Here is a 13,217-nt window from a genome sequence, read left to right as displayed (position 1 = left end):
AACAATGGAGTAGCCAACTGCTTCTTTCTGTGTAGCAAAGCCCATGTTTAACACCTGCTTCATTCTTCAAAACATTCTTGTAGGTCTATTCACGGGCGCCTGACTTTGTACACCCCCGCTTTTATACAATATGGTGGGGGGGCTGGGGGTACTCCCCATAAATGTTTTGTTTTAACCATTTTCCTTGATTTCTATATTGTTTCTCAACAGGGAATCCATGTTTATTTTACAGAGCATTTTTCATTAGGTTAAGAAAATAAACCAAACTGAAAGAGTCGACTAGTTTTAGTTTGTCACGATATGTTAGATTGAAAAGGGTAGACTGGAATACTAATCTACCGCCTTCCCTCAAAGTCCCACCCACAGTGATTGATTGACAGGTCTGAAACCCTACCATGTGACTCACAAACATCCTTGATTGACAGGCCAAACTGTTAAAGGGATAGTTGACCAAAATAACAGTGGTTTCCTTACCCTAAGTGTACACAGCAGCAGAGCCCAAAAAAATACATAATTTGAAGACCAAACATAATTGTGGTAATTCACACCTTGCAGTAAAACTGGAGATATGAGAGGTAAAGCCATTAAAGTAGTCCATAACTTAGCTGTGTATTTCAGATGGAATTATGGGCGTTAGAATGTACCAGAGGTCACCAAAAGAGCTCATTCTGGAATTGTTTTTTCCTCAGGGGGCATGCCTCCCGGACCCCCACCGCCCAGAACTACCTGGCTGGCTACTTTTTATTTCGCTGGCAACTCCATGTACTTGTGGAAAACACTGCTAAACCAGCTCAACTTCCACAAACTAGGCTATACATTACACACACCACCACAGTACAAGCCACCCAAACACACAGCAGGAACAGCAACATAAAGGGCTGTAGGCTAGGACTGTACTTGAGAGCACGTGCTGGCCAGGCCTGCGCCCAGAGGGCCTGGCTGCTTCAGTGTGTGGTGGCGAAGGGGGATCCTGGGACAACCATTTCCTGACCTAACAAAGTGGCCGTTTGTCTGTGGCCCTGGACCGTGGCTCACAGAGCTCCAGCATGCCATCATGCTCTGCTTCTGCCTCAGCCCCTGGGCTTCCCAGCCCCTGGGGGGACAGGAGGAGGAGGAGGCCTGAAAGTAAGACAGGAGTGGGACGATGTGGCCTGAGCCCTGGGTGATCTCCAAGTCACCCTCGCCTCCTTCCCATCCGCCCTCCCTCCCTCCCCTCCCACCCATCACCCTCCACGGCTGCCTCTCTACACAATGGCTGCTTCTCTGCTGAAATTTCACGTTATTGGATCCCAGGCCTGGAGTTTTGTGCTCTCACAATGTCCAGGCAATGGAGCATGCTGCAGGAGAGACACACTCTGCAAGCTAAAGGCTGGAAAACCATTCCTCTTTTCATTAGCATTAGAAAAGGGGAGAGACATCACCACCACCACTCCCCCTTGTACCTAAAGGGGAGGCAGGCCGTCAAGCCCCAGCAGCCCACTTTGGGATTAAGATTTAGAATCAAAAAGTCACTCGGAAAATAAACACAAGCTACTTATCCCAATCTGATTCTTTAGATTATCCTTCCGCAGAGGGAAAGGAACCGCAAGCAGAGGAGAGAAAACATTTAGAGAACTTATTTTTTTCACTAGCATGGACTCATTTTTTTTTTATGTCTGAATCATCTGGATACCTTCTTCCATGCAAACTGAGCAACTGCATCAAGGACGAACATACTCTAACACACACATATCTTCACGTTTCCAAAAAGGACATTGGCTACTGTTTAAATGTTTTACAAATACACCACAGGCATGTAGACCCAAAACAAAACACCAACACAACCCTTTGGATGCTGGACAAAATGACAGAACCCAACCATGGAATTTAACAATTTTAGTCATTTAGCAGACGCCCTTATCGAGAGCGACTTAAGTCCATAGTTTCATTCTGGTCCCCCGTGGGAATCGAACCCACAACCCTGGCGTTGCAAGTGCCATGCTCTAAAGGGTTCTATGTACAGCAAGTATTAGGGTAGTTAACGATGAACCTAGCTATCCTGAAATTCAACATGCCTTCTGTACAACAGCAAATCTACCCAACAAGATGGCTATAAATAGGCTACATATCCTAGCCTATATAGAAGTGTAACAAAAAAATTACTTGCATTACAGGATAAAACAAAGCCTGGTTAGTTGAGGTAGTTATCTTAAATTGTAATATAATCCAACTGAACAAAAATATAAATGCAACATGTAAAGTGTTGGTCCCATGTTTCATGAGCTGAAATAAAAGATCCCATACACACAAAATGCCTCAAATGTTGTGCACAAATTTCCTCACATCCCCTTTACTGAGCATTTCACCTTTGCCAAGATAATCCATCCACCTGACAGGTGTGGCATATCAAGAAGGTGATTAAACAGCATGATCATTACCCAGGTTCACCTTGTGCTGGGGACAATAAAAAATGCCACTCTAAAATGTGCAATTTTGTCACACAACACAATGCCACAGATGTCTCAAGATGAGGGAGCATGCAATTGGCATGCCGACTGCTTGAATGTCCACCAGAGCTGTTGCCAGAGAATAGAATGTTAATTTCTCTACTATAAGATGCTTCCAATGCTGTTTTGGAGAATTTGGCAATATGTCCAAATTGGCCTCACAACCGCACACCACGCTTAACCACGCCAGCCCAGGCTCTCCACATCCGGCTTCTTCACCTGCGGGATCGTCTGAGACCAGCCACCTGACAGCTGATGAAGCTGTAGGTTTGCACCACAAAAGATTGTCAGAAACAGTCTCAGGTAAGCGTATCTGCGTGCTTCTCGACCTCAACAGGGTCTTGACCTGACTGCAGTTTGGCGTCGTAACGGACTTCTGTGTTATTGTCTGACTCCTGTCATTTGAGTTTGCAAATGGGAAAATAAACCCTTTTAAAATGGTCTGCACATACGTGTGAATTGGTGTATCATTTTGTATTATTGAAGTACTGTAGGTCTAACGGTTAAGATGAGAAGATGCTCGCATAGCATTCTGTGAGATTTAAAATAATAGAGGTGGGCAGAGAACATATTGTCGCTGAAGCCACGGCAAGTGTAGCTAACGTGAACACCGGTGCTGGTAACAAGTCTAACAAATCTGAACGGGCACTAAAGCACCATGTCAAGCTACTCCAGCAATGTTTCTGTAACAATGATTTTATGCCTCACACCAATGCTAACCAACCTCATTACACGTTTGGGCCTGTAACACCAACGACAATGTTCTGGGTACCCCAGCACCAGTGTACTGAAATAAATCAAAAGAATCCCATATGTGTATCAAAAGCCCCAAAACATCAAAGCACAACATATTGAGATGATCATAATTAAAACAGCAAGCATTTGGCAAATTAAAACCGTGCACTCACCATTACAGAAAAAGAGGAATGGCTAATATGGACTGCTACGGCGTCTACGGGCGGCTTTGATGTGAAAGTAGTCTTTGGAGACCCTGCTTCTAATTGCAATAGTAACTGCAGAATCTCAGATTTAAGACTGGGGAGTGCTAGGAACGGGTACTAGGACAAGGCTGAGAAGAAGCAAGACCTCATTACAAGGAATGCACCATGCTGTAAAGAAGCCATCATCCATCCACCATGGTTGTTAACAATCACAGAAATGGCACATTAGTATGCTGTAAACTACCCCTGTAATCCACACTGTTGTTAAAGCATCACAACCACAGCATAATATTTAAAAATATTCACATTGTGGCGAGTTGTAAAGAAACTATCAAACTAGACTACTGTACTGCCCTTTACAATCTAGCACGCTATAAAGAACAACTGCGTTGAAAAATGTTCTAGCTAGAAGACCTTGTGAGAAACACTTAACACACGTGTAGGCTACACATTGGAGAAGTGGCTTCTCATAGAACGTCAGGTTCAATTTCTAAAAATGGCTAATAAGATGAGCAGATGAGCATCAATTTCCCTATAATAGGCTACATACCCGGTCAAATGTTTGGATCATAAAATGAAGTTATGTTTGCTTCAATCCCCTCATCTAGCCTATAGCTACATGTATTTTACAGACACAAACTAGAAAAGCATGTACACATGCGAATACACTCACAGGCCCCAACTCCTTCCTGTTTTCAAAGAGCTTGGAAACTCAATCAAAAGACAAGGTTTTGGATTTACATCTGTGCCCTTTTATGTCAGTGGTCTTGCAGGAAAGAACCATCTTACCTCAGCTGCAGCAGCTCCCAGCAAAGCCTTCATGCAGCAGCACAACTGAAAACAATACCTAAAATTCAGACGTTTTACTGTTCAAAGAATTTCGTAGAAGCATTGGGATATGGCCAAGGCACACCAGAGAGCTCCTTGAAAAAAAGGTCTCACTATATATCTGACAAAAAGAAACGGGGAGGATGTTTTAGCCTGGTCTAATACGACACAGCCTAGCAGTTTCTAAGGTAAATGGGCATTGCATACGCATGATCATTTTGTCTTGATTGGTGAGACAGTCAACTAAAATGGGTACAGTGCTGTTTTAAAGAATGAAATATTACTATCCAAATACACTGATGATATTTACTAGTTCAGGTCCGCTCCTAAAATACTTAAAAGAGGAAATGAGAATTACAATAGGGAAGTTGCTCGGGTTTAAAATACACAGAATCGTAACTCTGGCCATGGGAAGAGAAGAGCCAGAACAGACTACATTCATACTGTACAGGGCCTGCTCAGTTACACAGTAACACACTGTCAGTAACAAATCATCCCATTCATCCAGAAAGGTTTATAGAGAAGTATTGTCATGCAAACAATACAACACCATGTAACAGAAAAGCAGACTATAAATAGCCTGTACACGGGGTAATTTCACAGATTAAACAACTGCTCATCCTCCATTAGGCTTGGTACGTGTCAAATCCCATAGAGAATAACTAAATGCTGATGTGTGCATTAAACATTTTATACAGTCTGACCTAAACTATTTGCAGGACAGACATCCCAGCTCATAAAGTTATACTAGTAACTCAAAAAAGCTACTCAGTTTGCTGCAAGCACAAGACAAATATTAGACAGATCCAAGAGGGGATTCTCTGCTGTTACCAAACAAGGATTTATTTTGGAAGAAGCTAACCACTTAGCTAACTAGCTACTAAATTAGCAAACCAAATCCACAACTGCAGAGCATTTAGAACATTTTAGACATCCTTAGCATGCTAGTACTGGAAGCCTATGGGCATCGCTAGTAGGCATTGGCTCATGAATCTCCCTTCATACTGGACACAGAGACATAAAAAAAATGGTATCCACAAGTTCATCTTACTCTGGGGAAGTAGATAAAGGGCATCATAGCCAAAATCCCAAAGTGTCCCTATAATAGTTAAGTTATCTAGCTGGCAAACACTTAGTTGTGAATTCCATAGGGTAACTAGATCACCTGCCTCGTGCTGCACAACAGTGAGTGACTCTCAAGGCTACGGTCTCTTATAGTTGTGTGCTTGTAAACAAACACCATATCACTGGGGACTACTGGTAAACTTTATAATGAAACATTTTGTGACAGGTGAAATGAAAAAATGCGTTCGTCTATATCTCTTAACATATTGCACCGGTTGACTGCAGGTATTTACTTAAAAAGTAGATTCAAATATTAAAATGTATTTAAACAACTTCAAAATAAATAGTTAACGATAGACAAACTATCCCGTGGCCATTTTCAAATACCCCGGTATATATGGTATACTGCCCAAGCCTATCCGCCACAGCTAATTATCATATGTTAAGAATAGGTAGAGAACGAAAGGAGAAACGATGACGTTGAGGCAGGAAAAATACTTTTTCTGACATTTGGCAAAAGATATATCTTGAGATAAGTGGGAGCAAGAATCAGTGATCGTTTGACAACCTACTAGGCCAGCCTGCTGATATAGTTAGAAAAGAACAACGCGCTCTGACCCAATCCAAAGTCAGGATGTTAGCCTATGTAAGACCAAAACTTCCTTCGTACATTTTATTTGCACAGATGACAAGTTCCAATTCAATCAATACAGAGCAGTGGCCAGAAACTATTGAAAGGCTAATTCCCCAAAATAATACAGAAGCAAAACTACAGACAACTCTGAGGACCTCTAAATCCTTTGACTACCCACTTCACACTAGGCTTGGGCGGAACACCGTATATGCCGTATACCGGGGTATTTAGGAAATGCCACGAGATGGTTTTCCAATAACATCAAAACTATTTGTAGTTTCCATAAATTGGAAAATTGGTTGCTACTTTGGAAGTTAATACCTGCAGTCAACTTGTGCAATACATTGAGAGATTAAGCATATTGCTTTCTTCCCTTGTCACATTATGAAGCTTACCCTAGTTCCCCAAAACAGTTGAGCCAGACACGTGTTCGTTGTAAAGAGCACAACGGGAGAAAGCATTCTATGTACATTCAATACAAAAGTTGTATATAGAGTACAAGTCAGAAGTTTGGACACCTACTCATTCAAGGGTCTTTATTTGGACTATTTTCTACATTATAGAATAAAAGACATCAAAACAACGAAATAATAAATATGGAATCATGTAGAACCAAAAAAAGTGTTACAAAACAAAATATATTTTATATTCTTCAAAAGTAGCCACCCTTTGCCTTGATGACAGCTTTGCACATGCTTGTCATTCTTTCAACCAGTTTCATGAGGAATGCTTTTCCAACAATCTTGAAGGAGTTCCCACATATGCTGAGCAGTTGTTGGCTACTTTTCAATCACTCTGGGGTCCAACTCATCCCAAACTATTTCAATTGGGTTGAGGTTGGGTCATTGTGCATGCCAGGTCATCTGATGCAGCTCTCCATCACTCTCCTTGGTCAAATAGCCCTTACACAGCCTGGAGATGTGTTGGGTCATTGTCCTGATGAAAAACAAATGATAATCTCACTAAGTGCCAACCAGATGGGAGGGAGTATCGCCACTGAACGCTGTGGTAGCCAGGCATTGCATTCTAAATAAAAGCAACAGTTTTACAGTCAAAGCACTCCCAAACCATCACACCTCCTCCTCCATGCTTCACGGTGGGAACCACACGTGCAGATATCATCCGTTCACAATACTCTGCGTCTCACAAAGACACGGCGGTTGGAACCAAAAATCTTACATTTGGACTCATCAGACCAAAGGACAAATTTCCACCGGTCTAATGTCCATTGCCTGTGTTTCTTGGCCCAAGCAAGTCTCTTCTTCTCATTGGTGTCCATTTAGTAGTGGTTTCTTTAGAGCTATCTTCTATATACCACCCCTACCTTATTACAACAAAACTGATTGGCTCAAAAGCATTAAGGAAAGAAATTCCACAAACTTTTAACAAGGCACTCCTGTTAATTTAAATGCATCCCAGGTGACTACCTCATGAAGCTGGTTGAGCGAATGCCAAAGTGTTCAAAGCTGTCAAGGCGAAGGGTGGCTACTTTGAAGAATCTCAAATATATTTTGATTGAACACTTTTTCGGTTACTACATGATTCCATATATGTTATTTCATAGTTGATGTCTTCACTATTATTCTACAATGTAGAAAATAGTAAAAAATAAAGAAAAACCCTTGAATGAGTAGGTGTGTCCAAACTTTTGACTGGTACTGTATATCGGAATGTCTGTTGTGCGGCGCGGCGCACGAGGCAATGAAGTAAGTTACACTTGTACACAATTCACTACTAAATGTTCGCCATCAGATATCTTATAACGTCTTTCTGCCGTGTTCGAGAAGTCAAAGTTCTGTACAGCTGCCTGTGCTTCCTACTAGCGTTTTTCCCCCCTTCCTACGTTCTTCTGTCTTCTGCTCAGTGCTCTTCCTTCAGAAAAGCATGCATCACAACTTTGTTCATTCGCACAACTTCTCTCATTCACTTGTAAAATGTCCACACTCACTGTAAATGACATTCAGTAGCTACTAGCTATGCTTGTATAACTTTATGAGCTGGATTTGCTCATCTTTTCAATTAGTTTGTTAGTTTTCGCTCGTTAGCATTTAGCTAAAGGCATTTTAGCAATGTAACAGACACTTATCTGGAGCGACTTACTTTTTTGTAGAGGCTCAATGGGCACTTTTAGCACCCCCTTGTGTGCTATTCCAGTAATACCGTAAATCCCAGGATGGTGTGAAAATCTGGATACCGCCCAAGCCTACACACCAATTGGTATTTGAAACTCAGGCCTAGGAGGAGTGTGTAAGCCAAGGCTACATTCAGGCTTCAAAACTACAGGTGTGGCGCATTTCCAGGAGGATTTACCCTAGTGTTTTACAGAAGGCTCAGACTATTTTCCAGAACCAGCAACCTTTTGGTTATAGGCCCAACACTAACCGCTAGGCTACCCGCCACCCTAAAACACTGGCTGCCCACTGATGTGGGGGTAAGTCTTGATGGAAAAGCACCACTTGTGTTATGTAGGCTATTCATTTCCCCCCATTAGACTGCATCACCCGAAACTCTAGCGAGAGAGATTAACAAAACGTAGCCTACTAAACATTATTTCAATGTTCCACAGCACATAACTTGAGCAATTATCACCACCATAAACGACTAGCCGAACAGCTGAAGAAGCTATGCTCTGTCGGAAAGGCAAAATACTCACATTCAATCAGTTATTGTTTGAGGGAATTATTTTGGGAGAAGCCGGTCAGAGGAATGGCGCGAGGGGCAGAACAGGCACCCAGGTGATAAGATCGTGACAGCCCACATTGACAGAAATGCTGAGCTGTCAAATCAATCACACAGATAGGAAGAAGAGGAGTCCAAGAGAAATCACCTGACTGGCAAACTAGGCTAAACAGAAAACAGAACATCAATCCAAAACCATTAGGCTAACCCTACTTATTTATTAATGACCTTACCAATGCCAGACATAAAATATGTCATTATTTCCCTGTGCTTCTTACTAGCACATTTTTTCCCTCCCCTCTGCTCCGTACACTTGCTGCTCTTCCTTCAGGAAAGCATGCATCACAACTTTATTCATTCATTTGCAGTTTCTCTCACTCACTTTCACTTGTAAAATGTCCACACTCACTGAAAATTACATTTGGTAGCTACTACCTATGCTTGTATAACTTTATCAGCTGAATTTGCCATTCTTTGCAATTAGTTTGTATTTGCATTTAGCTAACAGCATGTCTGATTTTGCTATTTCGTTATAATTTTGGGCTTTATTAGCCCACCCTTGTTTACTATGCATGTCATAGCTCAAATCCCTGGATGGCAGAAGAACCTTATTAAAGACTACTTCTAAGCTCCCTCGTAAGGATATGTCTCCTATAGTCCAAGACAGACACACCCTGGTTCTTCTACTTTCTCTGTGTGATTATTTTTGGAGGACTACGCTACCTTCTTCGACCACACACACACACACAGTAGGCCATGTTAGGCCTAGCCCTTCCTCTTTTCAGTGTATCGTGCAGACTGGATATTTAACATGGTGGTATGCATTTCACGTTCACAGCAAAAAATATTTTAATAACCTGTACGAGTGCATCTTTGCGTGTGAGTGAGTAGCACACACATTCAACCACATTTTATTCATCACACAGCTTTGTGATCATTTGACGAAGCAACAAGCTGTAATGAATGATATATTACTATGCCCGTGATGCAAACAGAGAAGTGTCCAGAAACTCCCAACAAGACGACAATGTAACCTACTGAGCATCCCATTGTATTCACACACGACTCACAACAATAAGTGTGGTTTAATGATTGTCCTTGGCTACTCATTGACATGGTTAACTTTAATGCTGTTGTGAGGTGAAACTGGAAGATACACATTGCAATGGCTCTGTCATATGCTTTACAAGTACAAAACCTGATAAACCTTAATATTTGATACAATAGTGTAGCTCAAATGTGTCAAAATGGCATCCAGTGACATTAAAAACATCTTGCTTCTTTGTGTGTTCTTTGTCATCAGATGCGTACATTATGTACAACAGCTGCTAGACTGAACGTAAATTCCAGCCAGCATGAATATAAAAATGGATCAGGTGGGGCTTACTGTTCTTTTCCCACCATCTTCCTTGATCTTCAATTGCATCATATGTTGGCCATCTTATGTGTTGTGCTGCTGCAGTCACTAGGAAGAACAAACGCAAAGCACCATACATCATGGTCCTTGCTTATGTAATATATTGAATATGAAACAACAATATGCCTACATTGCCTCGTTCAAGGACAGACTTATTTTCCCCCCACTTTAAATCAATCAACCTGTTGTGTGCGAGCATGGGTGTCTTTCAGACACATAAACGATGGAAATGTCAGCATAGGAACAGATTTCAACCATCTAGAATAAATTAAAAAATATGTATGCCAGTTTTGAGAGCATCAGAAGAATGCGATAAGAGCAAATCATCCTTGCATGATTTATTTGTTTTCAAATGAATGGTTGTCTGTCATGTCTACATCCAGATTAAGCTCATCCCAAATCTTTGTGTGATCGCCAGTGAGTTGCGAGACACTGTACTGTACAGCGTACTGTGAATGGGCACCCAGGTACTCTTTATGAATGGAAGGGGTCACGTGATCGCAGCACCTCCCGAGCAGATATTTCTCACTGACTGTCAACAAGCAACGCAAGAGATCAGCCCATTAAAACAATACGGATTTACAGCGACACAAAGGACCATATGTCAATTCACATAAATGTTGCTTTCCCGGCGTAGCCCAGTCACATTTGGAAAGCAATACGTCCATTTAAAAAAAAAATTATGAATGGAGATTGTGATATGCAAATGAGTGCTATTGAGAAAAAAATATGGCGTCTTCTACTTTTGCAGCAACCAGTTTACAGCCACATTTCCATTGAAAAAAAAAATATTCGAGAGAATATACATTTTTAAAACCTCTACATTAACTAACAGAGTAACCTGCTATCAAATGTCAAGAAAACACTATTGTATAATATTGATTCTTATGACAATATAATTTGAGTAGGTACAGTAAGCATATAAATCTTCTTAAATCATACGCTTAAACACAAAACCTAGCCACAGTGATTGTAATAAATGACGATTTAGTCACACATACAATCTGAAATATCAATAGATATTATCCAATTGCAGTCCAATCATAAGGTATTTTTCAAAGACAGTCTTGATGAAACAACTATCATATATATTGCATCCATTTTCTATACAGTCGTCAAAAGTACATTTAGCATCTGCCGTTGCAGACGGTTTTATTTCTATTGCATCAAGTCCCATAACACGTTGTTGTGATCATGGAAAACAAACCAAACAAAATAAATGGATGTATTACTTCAATAGTAACCTCGTTAAAATATGAGTTCTCAAAATTGTATTTGTAGAACCAAGGATCATGTGGAACAGAGAAATTTAGAATCGTGCAAATCGTTGCAGTGACGATTCGATACATGAAGGCAGAATTATCATCGCGTTCTAGAATGTGGGATAAAAATGTACTCACTCGTTTGGATTTGTTGAATCTTCGCTCATTTTTTCTCACGGGGATCCAAATCCTGGCAATAGCATCGAGGACGCAGTGACGGCGGGGAAATAAACCGCAAATATCACCATTTTCTTTCGCATAAAATCACTAGATATTGTATAAAAGTTAATTGTCTTACAATGGTGCATGCATAACTGAGCTCTTTTAGGAAAACCAAGTAGCCTAGCTAATTTTGTAACTCAATTGCGAGGAGTGACAACCGATTATTAATTTTATTTTCCCTGGAAGTAAAATCCAACCTCAACAAAATGCACATCTTCGTCATCCTCTTCGGTAAAACGAAATCCAATGCGTTCAGATGCTAAAAAGTGTACAAAATAAAACCGACATTTGGCACGTTATTAGTGGCTAGTTATCGAGCATTCCCCTCTCCAACTTCAGGTCCAGGACAACACTTAAAAAGCGCTGGTTGGTCCGTCAATGTGTCGGTGTACGTTGAATTATAGCCTCCACAGCTAGAAAAAGGTATAACATAATGTATATTAAGAAATTGACATACAAAAGCAAATACAGTGAGTTACATTTTCCCGAAGAAGTTGTTGGACATCTGTTTTAATCGAACTCCATTTTCAACTCGAGCAATGAACATCGGAAAACTGGGCGGAAGCGTCGACCACCAGTTCTACAATGAAATCCTTCCGCATGGCTGCAAAAAATACATATGATATGTCAAAGGATTCTCAACTATAAATTATATTGCTTACATCAACTCTAACCATACGTGAGAAACATTTGATAAAATATGCCTGTGTCATTAGGCATATATTCGGATTATTTATATCCAAAATTGACCTAAAGTAGTCCCTGCACTTCCCAACAGAAGTTTCCCTTCAGTCACGCAGTGATACAGAAAAAAGGAAGCGTATGTGTGATAGCACGAAAAATAAAAAATAATCTGTGAGAAGGATTGTGTGTGTGATACCACCATCAATAAACTAGCATGTGTAGATTATGTTGGTGTTGGTTGCATTTCGCGCCTTTGGCGTCACAGAAAACAACTGCTTTCATACTGGAAGACTAGTGCTATAAAATGGAGGAGATTGTATAGACATATGAGCCGAATACATGGGGCAGCACGTGGAATTACATCAGATTCCACTTCATGATTTCAAATAACAGAGAACGAAGGCTACAGCTGTATTCTTCAATCGTTTTCTCATTCATTGGCTGTAGGCTTGATCTCAAGAGTAGGTCTGAGGCCAGATATGTGAATGATGATGAATGTCATTTGTTTGGATTCCAGAAAATGATTGTTTCATGTTGACATCACCATGATGGGAAGTGTTAAAAATAATCCTGAAAATTATATTGTATCTGCAGTGACTTTTTGATCCGGCCGGGTAAATGAGTAATCTTCAATATATTTGCTTCGGGCCAGAATATCCGTTTTGACCGTCTTCTTGGATGCAAAAGGCGATACTAATAGACAACAATATAAACATAATTCAGATCGAAATTACATTTGAAGACAGAGAATAAAGTTAGCCAATTAGTTTAGCCTTTCACAGCCATAGCATTATTAAATAATAATATTATTTATTTTAAAAATTACATTAACCAGAAAGTGTAAGTAAACCTTTGAAAAACACAACCCACTCATGTTCACAGATCTTTAACTTTATTATGATTATTGTATTTTTCTAACTACATGTTTCTCCAAAAGATAGTGAATGTAGTATATCGTGCTATTACATTGGCATTCTGCAAACATTTTTATTTTGTGAC

The 13,217-nt window shown here is 40.5% G+C and overlaps 1 protein-coding gene across 3 annotated transcripts in view; it reads right to left on the bottom strand.

The window, feature by feature from the left end:
* Positions 1-12,204, bottom strand: part of LOC115138641 (sprouty-related, EVH1 domain-containing protein 1-like) — a 68,444-nt gene extending 56,240 nt beyond the window's left edge. Inside the window, exons 1-2 of one of the 3 annotated variants that reach the window (XM_029675712.2) lie at positions 11,451-12,204; positions 10,021-10,098 (exon numbers count right to left, since the gene is read on the bottom strand). In XM_029675712.2, coding sequence (XP_029531572.1) covers positions 10,021-10,037 — 17 coding nt within the window. In that variant the 5' untranslated portion in view covers positions 10,038-10,098; positions 11,451-12,204. The remainder of the gene's footprint in view (positions 1-10,020; positions 10,099-11,450) is intronic. The other 2 variants (XM_029675711.2, XM_029675710.2) reach the window with 2 other exon arrangements.
* Positions 12,205-13,217: the final 1,013 nt, after the last annotated feature.

Source organism: Oncorhynchus nerka, linkage group LG12 (genome assembly GCF_034236695.1).
Source record: "Oncorhynchus nerka isolate Pitt River linkage group LG12, Oner_Uvic_2.0, whole genome shotgun sequence".
In the NCBI taxonomy this organism is placed as follows: Eukaryota; Metazoa; Chordata; class Actinopteri; order Salmoniformes; family Salmonidae; genus Oncorhynchus; species Oncorhynchus nerka.
This window is presented reverse-complemented; position numbering and strand designations above follow the sequence as displayed.